Source organism: Cyclopterus lumpus, chromosome 13 (genome assembly GCF_009769545.1).
Source record: "Cyclopterus lumpus isolate fCycLum1 chromosome 13, fCycLum1.pri, whole genome shotgun sequence".
In the NCBI taxonomy this organism is placed as follows: domain Eukaryota; kingdom Metazoa; phylum Chordata; class Actinopteri; order Perciformes; family Cyclopteridae; genus Cyclopterus; species Cyclopterus lumpus.
This window is the reverse complement of record NC_046978.1, coordinates 5307093-5327311: the sequence shown is the minus strand read 5'-3', so window position 1 is coordinate 5327311 and position 20219 is coordinate 5307093. Positions and strand designations below refer to the sequence as shown.

Sequence of the window (20219 nt, the reverse complement as noted above, 5' to 3'; positions counted from 1 at the left end):
TTTCGTAGTGTGGAGTCTTTTCTGCTTGTGGTTGCTTTTCCAAACATATCTCCTCCTCCCCCACCTCCCCCTTTTCTTCTTCTGGTACCCAGAACAAAGCGTTTGAAACTATTTATAAGTGTATTTTCTCACCAGGATGTTGTCTTAGTTAGAGTGGGTCGTTTCTCTGAGGACCACAGTCAGCGCTGAGTTATTAATTTTTAATGTGAGTGTTTGGATTAGGGACCCTCACTCCTTGTTTACATCCTTGTGATGTTACTGGCTTTGTCTAGAAATGCTGTAGTGTAATTCCAGTGTGGTGTGTGTGTGCGTATGTGTACTGTTCATGTTTGTGTGCAGATATATTTGAGGAGTCAGTCCTCTTGCAGTTTGTGGGGAGATGAGTGCAGCGAGCTGTGATGGGACATGGGCAACAAGGGTTTCTCAGGACACAACATTGAGGAGGGCCAGTTGGTTATTGTTTGTGGGCATGTTAGGAGGCAGAGCAGGGTGGGTGGGGAGTGTCAAGGGGTTGAGATAATTGCTGACTCCATTTTAAGGGCATACAAACCTCTGCACCAGCATCTCTGGCCTTAACCCCACCCCCCTCCTAATGAAAATGAAGTTCTATGATCCCTCTAGCTCATTAACAGCAGGTCTTTTAATGAGCTTTCAACAGGGTGGGGGCTGTGTGGCTGAAGAGGAGTGGGGTTTGGGGGGGGGGGGGGGGAGTATTGCACCAGATGCACACACGCCCACTCCTACCAATTACCATTGTGTTAGAGAATAAGGAGGAAGTGAAGACCGAAGCCCCTCAGACCCAAATGAGTCAGTTTGTCCGTTTCTCTCCACAGAGACAGACACAAACAAGGAGGGCGGACAGTACAGGTGACAACCTCTCTCCCTCTGGTAAACTCTGCCCTGTCTGTCTGTTGGGCGCCAAAGCAAGCGCCCTTTGGTGCTCGCATGGACCCAATTATGTAAGGTAAGGTGATACACGGCAGAACACTGCACAGTGTATCCCTATAAAGCAAGTGGATATCTGTTCCACGTCCCAGAGTGCCCTTTGTTTTCCTGCAGTCCACACCTCTCTGAGGTGCTGTCAAACCCTGCACAGGACAATACCAGCACCCATACCAGCCAATCAACATGAAGAGTTTATAATGTCTACCAATAGGAGAGTGAGGCTGTTTTCTGACCAGTGATTGCCCCTGGGCTGTAGTAACTTGGACTTTGAGATATAATGGTTGTGTCTCAGCTCCACGGAGAAAGCTTTTGTTGGTCTTGAAGTTGGGAGAGGTCACTTCAGGACAGAGGGACTATAGACTGTTACAGGGCCTTTTTATTAAATATACTCACTTTACCAACTTTTACAAAACCCATTCTACTTCTATAGTGTTGTGAGGAGAATAATCTGGGATTTTGGTTTATGTAACATTTTGCAGCAGTTGAAATGTTGTTAAAGTCTGTAATACTTATAAATAATATAAGTAAATACTGTTTTCTGACTTGGTCTGTTTGTCAAAATGTAAAATAAAAAAATTAATGTACTTATTTGCTTGCCATAGCCACAATGTTTGAAATATTAAGTTTGATTTTTGCCTTTTCATTTTATAATCATTTCACATTATTATTGTGCATCGATTTTATTTCACAATATAATATAACAATAATACAAATATATTATTGTGGCGGAATTAATTAATTATCACCATTCACTTTAGAAACTTTGAGTTTGGCAGCTACACTCAAGTATCATTACATTATCAATATTATTGTTATAAAGTTATTGAGACGGAAAGGTTATTTTTGTCTGCCAGTTTTATTTTCTTCATCTAAAATTCATTAAATGTGACAGAGCAATTATTTCAAACTAACTGAATTTGCGAAACTCCCCATAAAGCAGTGAAAATGTCTGCCTTCATTTTTTTTAATAGAGATTAGACAGTTTATGTCAAGTGAACAATTGCATTGTATCTGCATAGCTGTGATAGACCTTTAAAATGACTTATTCTCTGTCCAAGGGGAAGTGTACAAGGAAAACAGAATGGGACCCTGGATGGAACCTAAGGGAACAAGACAATACAGATATTCAGATTAGGACTCCACCAAAAGTAACTGAGAATCCACTTATTGTCTCAGTCATATCATTATGAAAATATTCTGTGGCGTTCACCTGCATAATTTTCAGACCTATAAATGGGCTGACTGAGCCATCTGACCGCTCGACCTTGGGGTGTTTATACACACAAAGTCCAATTTTCTGTCAGCAGAGTGGCACAATCACAAACTCAGATTAAATTTAAGATGATTAGCTCTAGAAATGCTCACAACAAAGGGAATGTCAGAGCTCTATGTTTGCTTTCCTACAGGGCAGGCCTGTGGCCATGAGAGGCTCTCACTTATGTATGAGAAGATTGTGCTTTATCATGGAAAAAGCCAATTAACTGGGATTTTAATTACATGTCTCATGGCGTACTATGTGTAGCCTCCAATCATGTCTGCAGTCCCTATCCTGTTGTCCTCAGCCTCCCCAGAATAGTTGAGAAGGAGAAGGGAGAGGCTGAGGATTAAATCATCAACGGAGCAGACTGAGACAGGGATAACAAGAAAGAGAAAGATGCATTCGGGAGTGATCAGACAAACCACAGGACTCCCTCTCTGCTCTTTATCCTTGCACGGTTCCCACAATCCCCACCTTTTCTCACCCGTCCCTCATCCCGCAATGACCGCAGAGTGAAATCTGAACCCTAGAATTACACCCACTTCGCCTCTCCTCCCTCACCCTCCTCCCCTCACCCTAACCTTTAACAGTGAGAGTGAGGGAGGACGGGTTGAGGGGCAACGCGTACCCGGGCAGCCATCCGTCAATCCAGGGCCTCTCTTTGCTATTCAATACCTTCAGATAATGAAAGGATGGAAAGACAAGGAGGGCTCATTCTTATAAGGGGTGATATAATGTCAGTGATCACTGAGGACGAGCCCTGTGGGAGGAGTGTCACTTTAGTTTTGTTTGAGAAAAGGAAGCACTGATGAGACTTTTAAAAACAAAAGAGAGGAAGTTCAGGGATTTCTCTTTTTTCACAGCGTGAGATAGTGTTACATCAAACAGGCAGAAGAAGGTGTTGCCAGACAATGATGGTGAAAATACATTTGAAAACTAACCTAAATAAGGCTCTTCCCGGAGTGAAGGCCATGGGCTCATTTTCATCCCACTGAAGTTGTCTTTCGACAGATTGCAAAGACAGGCTGTGGTAGACAGACACAGAAAAACATACCCAGTGAAGACAATGCTTCTTTACATACACCAAACTGCCTCTGTGACAGCCATATCTCTGAAATCAGCTTTGTTTACAACCCGTCCTAACTGAACAAAGTGTAGTCTTTCAGTATAGATTTTAACTTTCTTGTAAATTTACAATACAACACAATATAATACAATATGTTTTATATAATGCAATATGTACAATATGATAAAATACAATACGTTAGATACAATACATTTCAATTGGATACAAAACAATGAGATGTGACAATATATTAGATACAATATGATACTATACAATACAGATCAATGTGATACATTACCTTTCAATATATTACAATACAATGCAATACAATATAATAGAATATATGATGCAATGTGATACAATACAATTTAATACAAAGTGTTATGATGCTATACAATATAAAATGATAAGATTAAATCCAATCCAATGCAATAAAATACGATTATTTACGATTCTATTTTGCTTCTGCACTGCAGACAGAGAAGTTTCACAGTCAAACATTCCTTGTAGCTTAATGGCATAGTACATCATGGCGTTGGTATCTGAAATGGATTATTGACCTGAATATTTGCAAAAGGTGATTTTTATACAACATTTTTAACAGGCAAATGTCTCTTTACAATTTATACCTGCTCTATTCTGTTCATATAGAGAGCTTCAAGGGTGAACGAAAGTGCAACCAAATCACAATCTTTAGAAGATGGTGAATGAGGTAATCAAACATCTGCAGGCTCAAACACTCTGTGACAAACTGTTCCTCAAACGGCTGTTACTCTCTTTGTCTTTCATAAACACAGACAGACACACGCACACACGCAAGCACGCACACACACACACACACACACACACACACACACACACACACACACACACTTAACTCTGTACTTGCTGCACCTGGTGACCCTCCTTGTGAACCTGACAGTTAGTCAGTTGCGCATGTAATTACACAAATATATTCAGGTCAGTCAGTTCTTCTCGTTCAGCCAAGAACTGTCCAAAAATGCAAGAAGAACTGGATTTGACCACGCTCACTGCCCACCCCCTCCCTACAGACTCACGTTGCTGGGGTCAGAGGTGTTACCTGCGAGCATGCATAGTAAGGTTAAACGGTAGCGCTCAGGCCCATGACAGGTGAAAATGCTTTGATGTGTTTGTATGCTGCAGGCCTGAAGTTGGGTGAAGTGGAGCCTCTAACCGCGTCTACACATAGAACAATTAACCACTGTCACCCAGCTTATTACGGTCTTTATGTTTCAAACTGTGCATCTATACAACTGATCCTTGACGTTACTAGATGTAGGCAAAGTGGTGGGTACTCATTATGCTGCAGAATGATCCCATCAGTTATATTGTGATATTTTTCATTATCAAATTAGTATTACTGATGCATATACATGTAAACATTTGGCTTCAGGGGTGCTCATTATAACTATACTTTAAATAATGTTGGGCTGCTTAGTCTATAACAATATATCATATTTTAAAAACTGATCATGTTTTTAAAAATTCTTAATGCTTTCAAATGAATGTAGTGGATTAACAACAATACATCTTCCACTAAAGTTGAGTAGAACGATAAGGTACAATAAAATGTAAACACTATAAAAATCCTATCATATTAGAGTTCTTACACATAAAAGCGGAAAACAACGAGAATATTTACCAGCAGCAATTAATAATGTGACTAAACGTCAACATGAGTTTAATCATAAATTACATAAAAACAATGCATATATATATATTGCCTATCTGCCTCAGTAATAATAAAACTATGTGGAACAAATAAAATGAAAAACTCTTATAATTAAGATAAGACAACAGACATTTTAAAAAAAACACAATTAGAAAGATAAAACAAATATGCTACAGGTATATTCCATTAGTTTCTCCTGCTGATTATCCCCTGACACGCTCAGTCTGGTGGGATTCGTGTGAGTGATGCGGCAGAAAACGAGCCGGGACAAAGCCGGTTAACCAGTGGGGAGAGTGAGAGGGGCCCGGGGGATGCTGGTGCCGAGGTCGTGGGATCAGAACAGGTCATGGAGGTGTGGGAGTGTCTGGTCAGCCCTCTGACCTTTGTCGCTGAGGCTTCCTATAATCCCGTCCTCAAAGACCATACGGACATAATGGAGAGCCCATGAATGGAGTTGAATGGTGACCATTAGGCAGATCTGTGTCGCTATTCTTCTTGTTTGTTTAGTCCTGGTCAGTCTCACGTTTTCAGTGTAATCAGGCATGTGATGGAGGGACGCCCGGAGACGCCCGGAGATGCCTGGAAAGGCCTGGAGAAGCCTGGAGAGGCCCGCATTGAGCACCGCAAGACAACAGTTTATTGGAGATGGATATCCAACGACATATATTGAGTGACAGACACAAGAGGGCAGAAAGAGAGAAGGTGGGGGACGGTAATTGGATGTCCACTTCAGATTAAAGTAGTCTGACGAAGTTTCGCTCCACTGGTTGTTTGGGTAGCTTTTGGCATCGATGCTGTGTGACGCCTTTAAGACGTACTTCATGCTCGTGGTACTTCATGCTCGTGGTACTTCATGCTCGTAGTACTTCATGCTCGTGGTACTTCACGCTCGTAGTACTTCACGCTCGTGGTACTTCACGCTTGTGGTACTTCACGCTCGTGGTACTTCACTCTCGTAGTACTTCATGCTCGTAGTACTTCATGCTCGTTGTACTTCATGTTCGTAGTACTTCATGCTCGTAGTACTTCATGCTCGTAGTACTTCATGCTCGTAGTACTTCATGCTCGTAGTACTCCGGTGATGAGATAACTCCAGTTTGAGTGGTTACAAATAACTTTACTTTTATCAACTACGCCGTCTGGTAGAGATTTAAAATGAAAATGTCTATTTAAAAGTACCTTTCTCCATGTTCTCGGTCAATGTGAGCAGCAGCATTAAGCCCCTCCCAATGCGAAAAAATAAATTCTGTTAACGCATGAAAGAATTATTGTCGGCGTTAATGGATTGCTGCGTTAACGCATAAATAACGCGTTAACGTGCCCAGCCCTACTATTAACACAGTAATGCTTATTGAAATCACATTCGCTCCTGTTAATAAAGAGTTCATAATTTAGAAATTACATTGTATTAGCCTTTTTATAATAAAGAGCCCAGTCCTGTATTGCCTTATCTTTGCATGATGTTCAACCCTATTGCATCTGTTTTAGTAAAATGTTTACTAGAAACAAACATATATCTAACAACTAAAAACTGATGAGTGTTTCAAAAAAAATGGTATCAGCTCATCTAAAATTATAATAAGCACAGAAAATTCCCGAAAACTTATATAAAAGCACATTATCAGGCATCTTCTATAGATGACAAATAATACTAAGAATTGTCAATATTATTCTCGTAAATAAATTCCTGATTTGTTGTGTGGTTCTTCTCTACATCTTGTAAGTAATTTAACAACGTGATTATTTCAGTTTTGTAATGCCTTTCTCCTCTTCCGCTTGTGTATGATCTTCATCATCATCACCACCACCACAATGCACATTAAACCCCTATATTGACAGTTGATGTGGCGGTTTGTGCTCCGTTGCCTTCATGTGGAGTCGACTGACACCTAGCGTCAGTTTGAGACCACGGACAGTGGCCTCTAATCTACTTTATATGAAAGCAGCTTCCCGGATTGAACAGAAGCGTAGAGTAGAGTCGAGTACCTCAGGTCCTAACAACTCTAGTCCTGGTTCGTGCGCCCTGATCGGAGCTTCCTGTAGAAACAGTTGCCTCCCTCTGGCCTCTCTGGACGATAATGGTGAATGGGTGATAAATTAGGAGCATCAAAGAGGCTGTTGGCACCGTGTCATTACTCCGACTCCAGCTATGCTCGGCCCCCGGCGCTCTGCATAACTTTCCGGGCAGGGCAGAGCCGGGGAGGCGCTCCCAGTGTGCGCGTTGGTCCGTATTTAAGCACCGGCTGCTAAAGTGCGACGAACATTTTCACTGCAGATTCGCTGACAGCATGGCGACTGACAAGGAGGCACCTCTGGGCTCCATCGTGAACCCGATCAAGTTCCTGGATCAGGACTTCAAGACTCTCCTAGAAACATGTCTGAAGTCCGGAAAGCTGTTTGCTGATCCAACCTTTCCACCTGAGCAGACGTCCATCGGTACACCGGAAGATCCGGATCCCAAAAAGGCGATCAAGTGGCAACGACCCAAGGTAGACAAAGTTGTGCATATACGTGCAACGTGCCAGATGTTGGTGGGCGTTGTTGGTCTTTATTCAAACAATTGACACAACAATTTAAGTTGTGAAATAATCAATAATCATGTCCTGGTACAGCTTCCTCATACGTCCAAAGCATACGAAATGCATATTTAAAGCATATTCTGCAGGCATAGCGACATTTAGTTTGCGGTAAAGGAAAGTTGACTGCATGAATTTGATTTGACCACTTGTACATATTAAAACAGAAGGCCGCACAATAAAGTGATGTGAAATATATTTCCTACTTCTTGGCATTGCTTCTTCTCAGGAACTCTTATCAGCAGTGTGAGCAGAGTTGTAGACGCTGTTATGATTCAAACCAGGTGTGGCTCAGGTGTGACCAAGCTTTAGTTTTATTAAGAGCATAAGTTAGTAACACGCACATAACACAAATATCTCCAAGCCAAAAGGGTACATCTTTGAGGGTAAAAAACAAATGCAATGTTCAGTCACATATTACATAATACCTCAACTAATATAATACATTGACAACCTGTGTAAACTGCATGAAGAAGATTACATTAAGATTTAGGATGAAAAGAAGATACTATGGATTTGGCTGTAACTAACGATTATTTTTATTATTATTCTTTCGCAAAATGTTTTGTTTTATCCAACCAACAGTCCAAAACCCAAATTTAATATCAAACCAGCAAATATTCACACTTTGTGAACTAGTGATATTTGTGCAGCTTTTGATAAATGAAGGATTTAAAATATCATACAAGATTTAAGCTAATCGTCTCACCTTTTCTTAGAAGGTCTTTTCACATTTACAGATGTGCTTTGTTGTGTTTTATCATGTTGTGCTGACATTGTCCTCCTCTTGCTCCATCTATGCAGGAAATCAGTGAGAACGCTGTGTTTGTGGAGGGCACGACTGGGACCACTGACATCTGTCAGGGCCAACTGGGTGAGTATCAGGAACACTTCAACTTCTGCCTCTCCTGCCCACTGCTCATCTAATCTCACAAAGGAATGAGAACATGGGGTGTGGGCCATGCTGAATTGTCTTAAACTCACATTGCAAAACATCCTGTGAAGTTAAATCCACATGACCAAAAGCTGCAACAGACCTGCCTGTTATTCTGGTTGTTTCTATTTATTTCAGTCAATGCAGTGACTTCATAACATGATGTCAGCACCGCACAGCCTCAGGGACCACACTTCAAACACTCTGTGAGGGGGAAAGAGGAGTGACAGTGTTCCAGACGCCATCATGGCTCGGTCTTTAACGGCCCACAGACGGTTCAGATCTGTGTTGTTCAGGGTGTTTCTTGTTTGTGGCAAACTAGAACATGGGTTTCTTCACAATAGCAAGCTTTCCTTCCCTCTCTGGGATTTCGAAATTGTTGGTTCATGTCACCAGTTATGTGCAGGTATGTTGATTGAATCAATACCAATTTTCTTGCTCTTCTTGTTCTTGTTCTTGTTCATCTTCTTCATCTTCTTCTTCTTCTTCTTCTTCTTCTTCTTCTTCTTCTTCTTCTTCTTCTTCTTCTTCTTCTTCTTCTTCTTCTCTTCTCCTTGTTCTTCTTCTCCCATGTCAGAGTGTTATGTTCTCATTCAAACTCTAAACCAGGATGTTTTACTGCAACATCTCCAGAGAAACAACAGAGAAACAGTGTTTGCTGTCACAGAGGAATGTGGAGAGAGAGCACGAGAGAGAGAGATAGAGAGAGAGAGAGAGAGAGAGAGAGAGAGAGAGAGAGAGAGAGATTCACCTGCCTTAAAAGCATTAATTGCGAAACATTTAGAATCTTTTACGATGTGTCCGTACCAGCTTCATGTGTTTCTTTTTGTTTCTCAGGTAACTGTTGGCTGCTAGCCGCCCTGTCCTGTCTCACCATGCACCCCAAACTCTTTGTGAAGGTGGTGCCACCCAACCAGAGCCTGTCCAAGCCTTACGCAGGGATCTTCCATTTTAGGGTAAAACACAGAACCACCTCTGACTCGCCACCTTTTCTTCCAATCAATAAAGTTGCTAATTAGACGTCCAGTCAATCCGACTGTTTGCTGCTGACCAACAGAAAGATAAAACACACACTTAAAAACAATCATTTTCATATTCTTATGCTCTAGTGTAACATACATGCTGTAGTTTGATCTCATCTCTCGCGCGATCTTAGCCTGCACACATACTCATTATAAGATGAGTTTGTAACCATTTATTGCAAATACAACATGCATGTTAGTTTAAACTCTAACACCAACAATTTGACTTTTTACTCCTCTTTGAGGCCCTCACATTATTACATTATTAGGCCTTGTCCAAAGTGAAAATCTAGTTTCAAGACATTTATTTATTGCAGATGATAGTGAAGTTACTTGTTCCATTAATTTATGTTTAAGCTAATAAACCATAAAGCCAACCTGGGGCGAAGAATGTACACAATACACAGAGAACGGTCGTGGTCGTATGCCATTTAGCATTTTATTGAACATGCAACTATAAAACAACCTTCTGCATATGTCTGAACTACCAGACTCAATTAATGCTGATCACTTGCCAAATATTACACGCAGTTTGTGTTGTGTGTGTTAAACACTGAACTTAAACACATTATGGACATACAAAATGAAGTTTGATTTATATCCCTAATTCACACATGCTTATTTTATGTTACTTCATGTCAGAAAAAACTAATTCTCAGTATCTGGAGAATCGTCTGATTGGGCTATTCCTATATTCAGTGAGATGCTTCTTGCTTTAGTTGTTGTGCTGTCACAGCTCTGGTATTTCATTAATAGATCAAACAGGTATCAACTCATCTTCACTGCATGGTTGTCTCACATGTAAGAAGAAGAGACAAACCTCATCTTTATCTCCTTCATTAGAAGAAGTGATTCTAAACTAGAGTTCATCAAGCTTTGACCGGCACAGATCAATAAATGATCACGCTATCAGAAGTAGCAATCGTGTCAAAGCAAACGGTTGGATATAGATCTTTTTACAGCTTCTGCTGAGTGATTATTTTGCCCTGCAGCGTTTCAGCTGTAGAGACTGTTAGAGAGAATGTGACTGGAAAGTCATTCTTCCGTTTCTGGCTGATGGGAGAGCAGTCCAGACATGCAGGTAGGGACTACCCTTGGGACACACACACACACACAGACACACACACACACACACACACACACACACACACAGACACACACACACACGCGCACACACACACACACACACACACACACACACACACACACACACACACACACACACACACACACACACACACACACACACACACACACACACACACGGCTATGAAAGGCCAGTGCAGGCCTGCTCCAATTCGCCACTGTGTACACACAGCAGTACAGTACACACCCCTAGTCATGAACACTAACTGCCTCGGGAGGTAGTTTAATGAAGTCAAGAGAACCGTGTTTATTTAACTTGTCCTTTGATGGACTATTTCCTTCATTCAGTTTGGATTCACTTTAGACATATTTATGTCTCTGAAAAGTCAAATATTTCTCGCAGGAGTAGGTGGAGAGACTTCATCAAGTGGACAGAAACACAATTCCACTAAAAGAATCAGTTGTTGCAGGTAACAGGGAAACATTTGGACATAAAGTTCAGGTGGTGGGTCTCGTAACTATTTGTCTTCGCCCTCGTTATCGTTCCTCCTGGAGTAGGTGGAGAGACTTCATCAAGTGGACAGAAACACAATTACAATTGCAATTACTTCCATTTATGTTTCTCTGTGCTCGCCATCCCTCTCCCTGTGTGTCCCTGTGCAGTTCTGGCAGTATGGTGAGTGGGTGGAGGTGGTTGTGGATGACAAGCTGCCAACACGCGAAGGCCGTCTGCTCTTCAGCTACTCTCACACCCGCCACGAGTATTGGAGCGCCCTGGTGGAGAAAGCCTATGCCAAGTCAGTTTCCACTACCAAGCATATGTTTCTGGGTTGTAATGTCTGAGATCACCCTTTTTCTGTTTATGTGTGTGTGTGCGTGTGTGTGTGTGTGTGTGTGTGTGTGTGTGTGTGTGTGTGTGTGTGTGTAGCTACAGTGATTGGACAATAATGCACTTTTTCACCTCATCTTATGTAGGTTAGTCGGATGCTACGGAAGCCTAAAGGGGGGCAACATTTCAGAGGGGATGGAGGATTTCACAGGAGGAATCGCGTACTCGCTGCAGGTCTCATCTCGCACCCCTCGAGTCCTCTGGAGGTGTCTGTCAGCCGCCCTGTCTCGAGGCAGCCTGCTCAGCTGCTTCATCCAGGTGTGTACACGCATCAAGAGGTTCACACTACACAGCTGGATGCTACTTTAGAGACACTTGAGTTCCTCTCGTTGTCTTCACAGGCCAGCAGCTACCGCGAGATTGGTAAAGTGACGGGAGACGGGTTGATAAAGGGCCACGCTTACGCCATCACCGACACCGACAAGGCTAGTATGACACTGCAGCACTGAGCTTCTGCCATTATTTATTGTTGCACTTTTGTCATTACGTAGTTTAATGGGCTTTCTGTTACTGCAATGGTCATTTTCTCCCCAAAGACTGTAACACAAACCCAGTTTATGTCAAAGTTAAATTAATTACATTTCATATAATAACTCTGAAACTTAATCTAATAAATGGTAAATGGTCCATGTCCTTTCTAGTCTTCTGACCACTCAAAGCGCTTTAACACTACTGGTCATCATTCACCCATTCAAACCCATTCACACCCATTATACACTGATGGCAGTAGCTAAAATCAGTAGCTAACATTCACACGCAGGGCCGCCGGGGATTGAACCGCCGATCCTCTCATTGAAGGACGAACCTGCTCACCACTCAGATCAATTCATCACATACAGTTGAATCTAATCTAATCTCATTCAAATAATCTCAACTAATCTAATCTTTTTAAATCTAATCCCATGTCATCCAAACAATAATAATAGTATCTAATTTATTATAATCATCCAATGTCATTGAAATCATGCGATACCATTTCATCCTATCTGTTTCAGTGTAATTAAAAAATAAAATGAAATTGAAAATAAGTAGATTAGATTAGAAAACGTTATTAATCCCCAGTGGGGAAACTCATTTGCCACCAAACATTCATACAGACAACAATAGACAGAGACCACAGTGCACAACAGACAACAAACACATTACAAGGAACAAACAACACCAGAAAATGCCCTATAAAATCAGAAAGATGCTAAATCTAAAAAAACACAACTAAAGGTGTTCATTAGAAAATGGAGCTGCTGCTGGAACAAAAGACCTGGTGAGTGGTTCAGCAGAACATTGAGGCGTCCTGAGTCTCACTGAATGAACTTCTGAGTCCATTGAAAACACAGTGTAGTGGATGAACTTTAACTTGGCCGTAGTTCTCTATAGTGACCTCTAGTGAGTCCGGGGGAAGGCCCATCACTGAGCCAGCCTTTTTGATCATCTTATTGATCCTGTTTTCATCATCCGCAGTAATGCCGCTCCCCCAGCAGAGCACAGCATAGAAGAGGACACTAGCTAAGATCCCCTGATAAAAAAACATGTAGAAGCTTTCTGCTGATATCAAAGGATCTAAGCTTCCTCAAGAAGAACAGTCTTGAGTTTTTAATTTAAACATTTAGTTTTAAGAGATTTCCATTACACCAGCTGTAAAGATTCAACTTCCCGTTTATAGGCCAGGTCATTGCCTCGGGTAAGTAGACCGACCTGGGCAGTGTCATCTGAGAACTTTTGGATGTTTTGATAATCTCACTGAAATTAAAATCTCATCATCCTTCCTGACCTGATCTAATCTGATCATATTTCATCAGGGAGAATTTTTTTTATTTTTACTGTATTAATTCTTCGAGAACTTTAAAGAGTTGCCTTGTTTGTTTAAAAGTTATGAGTGAAACTTTACTTTGTTGAGACTTTCGTGTGTTAGTTGCTTCTCTCTTCACTTTTCAGGTCACAAAAGCGTTGGATGAGATTTTGTTGCTGAAGCTGAGGAACCCCTGGGGTTTTGTTGAATATCGCGGACCCTGGAGTGACAAGTGAGGAAGCTTCCTGCACATTGTATACAAGGGAGAGACAGAGCACACTCACTCGGCTTCTCATGTATATGTGTGACTGCAGGAGTAAAGAGTGGGAGAGTGTGGCCAAAGCAGAGAAGGAAAGGATTGAGCTGAAAAAGATTGAAGATGGAGAGTTCTGGTACGTGTTAAAAAATACAAACTTGTGTACAGATCCTTTATTTCAGTAAAAGTACGAATACCACACTGTGAGAATTCTCCACTACAAGTAAATGTCCTGCATCAAAAACTTTACTTAAAGTATGAAAGTATAATCAGCGAAATTGTAAAACATACTCATTCTGTCAATCATTTACTATTATATATGATGATCCAAGATTAATATTACTGCTGTATTAATGTTTATGTCATATTTGACTGCCGTGGATGTCTTTTACTCCTTTATTTTTGCTAGGTGTAAGAAGTAGAACAATTCCAGAGTAGTAACTGAATCTGTCAGGTGTCAAGTGGTAGTGCAGCAAAAAGTGCAATATTTGCCCCTGAGATGAAGTAGAATAAAGCTGCATAAAATGGAAATACAAGTGAATTAATGTGTACTTACAGTGTAAATACTGCCTCTCACATACAATAATCTCTCTGATGTAAATGACTCTCTCTATTAGGATTAGTGCTGAGGACTTCAACAGCCTGTTTGACGTTGTGGAGCTCTGCAGTGTGAATCCTGATACTCTTGTGGAGGAAAACTCACCTGCCTCTCCCTCCTCTACCTGGACCATCAGTGAACATGAAGGAGTCTGGGTATCGGGGAGCTCTGCCGGTGGTAGCCGCAGATACAATCGTATGTTTATGAATTTGTACAAATATGGATTCAAAACCTCACCTGGATCATTTAATTATTCATCATATTTTTTTCCCATAGGATCGTTTTGGAAGAATCCTCAGTTCCAGTTGGTTCTCACAGAGCAGGACCGGTTGGAAGAGGAAGAGGAAGAGGAAGAGGAAGAGGAAGAGGAGGATGAAGATGACGAGGATGATGAAGAGATAACCCCAGATGACAAGAAGAGAGCAGAGAAACAGAAGGAGAAGGCCAAACAGTGCACCGTGTTGGTGGAGCTGCTGCAGAAAAACCGCAGGAAGAAGACTAAAGTCCACTTCCTCTACATCGCTTTCCACATCTACAAGGTCAAATCTAATTTATTTGTTACTTATTGATTTATTGAGCATTGTGAGTCTCTGCACCTTTATGTTCCTGAATAAACTCACACCCATCTTTGTGTTTCTTTTTTTTTGCAGGTTCCTCCTGAGGTGAGTATATCATCGGCAATAGATTGCACATTGTCTTTTATTTTATGCTTAAATTAACATCAGAACAATCTTATATTCTTCATAATGTTTTTTTTTTTTAAGTAAGAACTTGTTATGTCTTTCTTCATACAGCTTCTGGGTATGTGTCTGAGCCGCAAATTCTTCATGACAAATCGCCCTGTGGGTCGCTCTGGGAAATATAGGGCTCAGAGGTAAAAGCAGAACATGTGGTTCTGGTGCTTTTACTTTGTAGGGACTGTAGACCAGAGCAAAACATCCTTTATCCTGGGTTACCGGTGCACTGTATCAAGTACAATCCCAATTCTATTCCTTATATTTGTACCTCACAAACCTGCGTCTACACAAAACCAAGTAATAGTTTTCCAAATAAATGCAAAGTAATGTTCTTAATCTGGTGAGAAAATTCAAATAGAATCAAATAAAATGTTACTTTATCATGCATGAACGTTGTGCCCCAGGGGTTCGTGGAGGAAGATGCATCTGGACCCGGGTAACTACGTCATCATGGCTTCCACCTATCGACCCAACCAGCCAGGAGACTTCTTTGTCCGCATTTTCTCCAAGACCGGAAACACTCTGGGGTGAGATGGAGGGAATGTGTAAATGTTATAACACTTCCCTGAATCACCTGCTCCCTCCTCATAGTCACCCACACTCCGCTGCACCTCCACTCAAACTTACAACATTATACTACTATGTAATTAGTCTCAACAACATCAAGCTGGTAAAAGCACCTCTTATGACTTTTGTTACAAAAAAACCTGTGAATTATACAGCTGCACTCCCTGCAATATAACAATCATCTTTATTATCTTTATTTTTTTAAGTACTGTACTTAAGTACATTGTTGAGGTACTTAATGGAATACTGGAATATTCACCAATATTTCTATTTTATTGGAATTAATACTTTAGCTATATGTTGCAGTTTTTACATTCTACATTTATTCAGCCTTACATACAGAATGTGATCAACTTATAAATTATGATGCTTAATATGTGACTGATTAGACCTGCTCAGGTTGGAGTTTACATAAAGTCACTTATAAGAATAATAATTGCAGAAAATAATAAGTCTAATTAACAACCTTTATTTGAAAACTTGAAGTACATTTTGCTGGTAATACTTAATACTAAAGTATAATGTTGGCTTTTTTCACATTGTGTATATTTTACTTACAATATCTGAGCCCATAGCAAACAATATATTATTTTTTTGTAAGGTTCAAACAGTATACAAGTATAATTAAAGAGACAATCTGGTGTGAACTTTGTGTTCCAGGACTCAGGACTTCACCTGCTCCTCTGGCTTCCTCCAGGTGAGTTCAGTGGTCTCGTCCACACGTTAAAACAGCAGCCAATAGCGGCTGAGAAAACAATATGTTTATATTTGTCTGGTGTGTTTGTTCCAAAAAGGTTATGGCTACTCCTGTCTCCCCAGAGGATCGCGTGAGAGTTCAGAAGACTTTTGATGAGGAGGCTGGCGGAGTAAGAAGTCCTCATCCTTGTTCTACATTATTTTATTTAACAACATGTGTACATTTGGGGCCTTTGGTTTTGAGATTTCTTCTTTCTCCCCCTCAGGATGACAGACTGAACGCCAAGGAGCTCATGAAGCTCTTCAACGCAGGTTAAAATCTCCAGTATATCAGGTTTTTCGTGTTTTAGCTGCATCTGAAAATGACAAGCCTCGTGATATTTGACTATACAATACCACTAGATGGGAGAAAAGTAGTGACACATTCCCTCAATGGTTGGCCCAGTGGAATCACTGAGGTCAACAGTCTAGACAGAGGCTCATAGCTGCAATCAAATGGAGTACATTGCACTTGGTTAAGTAATAAAAGTGACTGCACTTGTCCTCACCTTCACCTTTCCTCATCTTAATCCAATTTAAACCTTTATTTTCTTACTCTGCATCATACGTTGCCTTTCTTCCTGTAATCACAGCTCTTGAGAAAGATTACCATCTGCCACTGGAGACATGCAGACAGCTCATCTTTGGAGAGGATGTATCCTTTTGTCCTCAGTATATTCTTTAATATAACTCACAATCTTGACTCCTTGTATTTCAAGATCCTGTGTTACTCACAAATGACTATAAACATGTTAATATCTTCATTGGTCTCTGTTAGTTTCACATAGTTTCACGTTACAAACTGGCACGGGGATGTGGACTAAGAGTCCAGGACATCTCTGGTACCATCTACCGAACATCCGTGATTTTGCAAAGAGCCCAACAGATATTAAAACCTGCTTACATCTGGCAAGAGATACACAAGCATTAGCTGCTATTTCACCAGACTTTTCAGCAGCTTCTTTGCTCAGGCTGTGAGACTCCCAAATTCACTCACCCTCTACACACATCATCATCATGTATATATTAGGGCTGGGCAAGTTAATGCGTTATTTATGCGTTAACGCAGCAATCCATTAACGCCGACAATAATTCTTTCATGTTTTAACAGCATTTTTTTTGCATTGGGAGGGGCTTAATGCTGCTGCACACATTGACCGAGAACATGGGGAAAGGTACTTTTAAATGGACATTTTCATTTTAAATCTCTACCAGACGGAGTAGTTGATAAAAGTAAAGTTATTTGTAACCACTCAAACTGGAGTTATCGTATCACCAGAGTACTACGAGCATGAAGTACAACGAGCATGAAGTACTACGAGCATGAAGTACTACGAGCATGAAGTACTACGAGCATGAAGTACTACGAGCGTGAAGTAACACGATCGTGAAGTTCGTCTTGAAGGCGTCACACAGCATTGATGCCAAAAGCTACCCAAACAACCAGTCGAGCGAAACTTCGTCAGACTACTTTGAATGCGGCGTGCGGGAGAACTGTAGATAAACCAACGCAGGAACAAAGAACACATGAACAATGAACACATGCCTCGGCCAAGTGGAGAGTAGCGGACTGCAGGCCGCTTCCTGTAGAGGAAGATGTCGGTCTGAGGAGCGTATGAGACGTATCAAGATGCACCGTCATCAGGAGAATACACAACTTGTATGAAACGGAGCGGACTACAAAGATGGCGGCGTTACAACGGGCACCAACTGTTGCTCTCACTGGAGACGACTGGACATCTCTGGGTACCACAGTTATCTCAGAGTCACAGTTCATTATATTGATGAACTGGGAGCTGCATTCACATGCTTTGGCTGTCATGGCAACAGAAGACAGACATGCTTCAGAAACGTGGGCGGAACATTGTAATCATGTTGCTCAGCAGTGGTCCGTTTATAATAAAGTCAGAACACTTAGCGGTGACAGAAAAATGATTGCAGTGCGTTTGACAAAGTCCTGAACAAATGCAGAAAAGTTTTGGGCCACTTAAACTAACTGTTGGTACCTGTTCACTCTATATTTATCTGTCTTTGACTGAGATTCACTAAAAGGAAATCCACAGGCTGTAAAGGCTAAAAGATCCCTGCTCAGTAAATTCCAGCTGTGTATTTTCTTTAGTGCTAGACCACTTAACGTCACTCTACAGGGATCCTACCTACTGAACAGAGACTGTAATGCTGTTTCCTGATACAAGACAAATGTTTCTTCTGGTACCTGTTCAGAAAAAAAAGAAAACAGATTTATATTCTGTATGTGAACTTGCTGTTGCTCTGAGAGTGCCTGTTATATTGTTCTGATAACATTACTTTAATGTAAATAGCGTGTAATACACTAGTTTTTAATTCATTATTGAATTTTGCGCATAATGCGATTAATCGCTGTTAATCACAGAAAAATCATGCGATTAATTGATTAAATTTGTTCATCTTTGCCCAGCACTAGTATATATCATTTATTGTCATTGTACAACAGGGTTGTCCAACAAAATGTCGTTTGCAGTAGGCTACCATTTTGCTACTTTGTATTTGTGTGTATGGTACTACAAAATGCATTTTGATGCACAACCCTGTTGTACAATGACAATAAATGAACCTTGTAAGCGTGTGACCTTGTAAGTTAAGCGAGGCTGATGCTTGCTGATGAAGGGGTTCAAATCCCAGGTCCTCTGGTTGCATCAATGTTTGCGTTCCTCTGCTTCCTCATAACTTTATCGCCTTCTGTCCGGTTGAGACGTCCTTAACTCTGGGGGAAGACTAAAGGGCGCTGCTGTCTCAGCTGTGAACAAACAGGAACCCTGCTGTCCCGTCTGCGCCATCTGCAGGTGCAGCTCTGTGTGTGTGTGTGTGTGTGTGTGTATGTATGTGTGTGTGTGTGTGGTGAAGACATAAATAGACGGAGAGTAGTGTCATCATTACTTAATCTGATGCTGCTTTCTTTTTCAGTCCATCTTTATCCAGTTTGATGAGCACTCTTCTGGGACCATGAGCCCCTTTGAGCTCAGTGCAGCGCTGCAAGCTGTTGGTATGCACACACACACACACACACACAAACACACACACACCACACACACACACGCTTCTGGTTACACACCATCGCTCACTCCTTTGTTTCCCAGGGATGCAGTGTGATACGAAGGTAGTCGAGCTGCTGTCTGAGCGCTTTGCATCTGGAGAGCTTCACATGCCCTTCCACGGCTTCGTGTCATGTGTCACCAGGATGCACAAGCTTTTTGGTAACACAGACACACACACACACACAGATTCATCTTTTAAGCCACGCCACACATCACCAAACACACAAAGATAGTCAAACAGACTGACCAATGGTGAAAAAAATTAGCGATGATAAACTATAGTAGTATTTTTTCTATGTTTGACCCATCTGCACTAAGCATAAACACAAAATCTAACAATGTCATGTACAGTATTATATGGATGGCTGCATTGAAAAGCATTTGCAGAAAGCCTGTGCGGTCATTCTCCCTATCCTCCTCAGCTCTGTATGAATCAGAGACCAGTCAAGAGGTGAAAGACAGAGGGATCAACTTTGTGAGTATCTGGCCAAATATGCTTTGATTTGTGTTCATATGCCAAACTGGATCTTTTGTTTTACATTCTGCTCACCTGTTGTCCCTCTACAGTGGCTGCTTCAGTTCCTGGTGGTGTGAAGATGCTCAATGAAGAGGGTCTCCACATCCACAGCTGGGCCGCAGCTTGCTATTGATTCTACCATAACTGTTTTTGTATTTTATTTTAAAACAGTTCCTTCACGTGTGCCTTATTACAAAGCAACAGCGGTGGCCTCGTTCAATGCTAGGCTATGTTGCTGTTTTATTCTTGCTTTGTCATGTTCCTTCTCATTCTTACAGCCTTGATACAGCTCAAGGTTCAAGGTTTGGCTTTATTATCAATATACAATACAGGATTGCACAGTGAAATGCATTTGTAGCCCACATATACGGAATAAGTATACATTAGAATAAAGTATGTAAGAGTTCAGAGAATCTCGAGCTACCCGGTGCTTGGAAGAAGAAGCTCCAAAGCCAGAGATATATAATAATCATTATTTAA

General features: G+C 41.2%; 1 protein-coding gene across 3 annotated transcripts; it reads left to right on the top strand.

Moving 5' to 3' along the window:
* Positions 1–6264: 6264 nt before the first annotated feature.
* On the top strand, positions 6265–20219 carry capn12 (calpain 12). 3 transcript variants are annotated; one of them, XM_034549033.1, is made up of 23 exons: positions 7432–7451; positions 8343–8412; positions 8611–8878; positions 9310–9428; positions 11244–11377; positions 11556–11727; positions 11811–11894; positions 13402–13487; positions 13570–13647; positions 14129–14304; positions 14386–14648; positions 14760–14771; positions 14904–14983; positions 15251–15373; positions 16074–16110; positions 16208–16279; positions 16376–16421; positions 16742–16803; positions 18902–18970; positions 19092–19170; positions 19265–19381; positions 19645–19697; positions 19790–20219. In XM_034549033.1, exons 3-23 carry the CDS (start codon positions 8719–8721, stop codon positions 19814–19816), a joined length of 2049 nt encoding a protein of 682 aa, XP_034404924.1. In that variant the 5' UTR covers positions 7432–7451; positions 8343–8412; positions 8611–8718; the 3' UTR covers positions 19817–20219. The 3 variants fall into 3 exon arrangements, with proteins under 3 accessions (XP_034404923.1, XP_034404924.1, XP_034404926.1); XM_034549032.1 differs by lacking the exon at positions 8611–8878 and having other exon boundaries at positions 6265–7451; XM_034549035.1 differs by lacking the exons at positions 7432–7451; positions 8343–8412; positions 8611–8878 and having other exon boundaries at positions 9323–10575.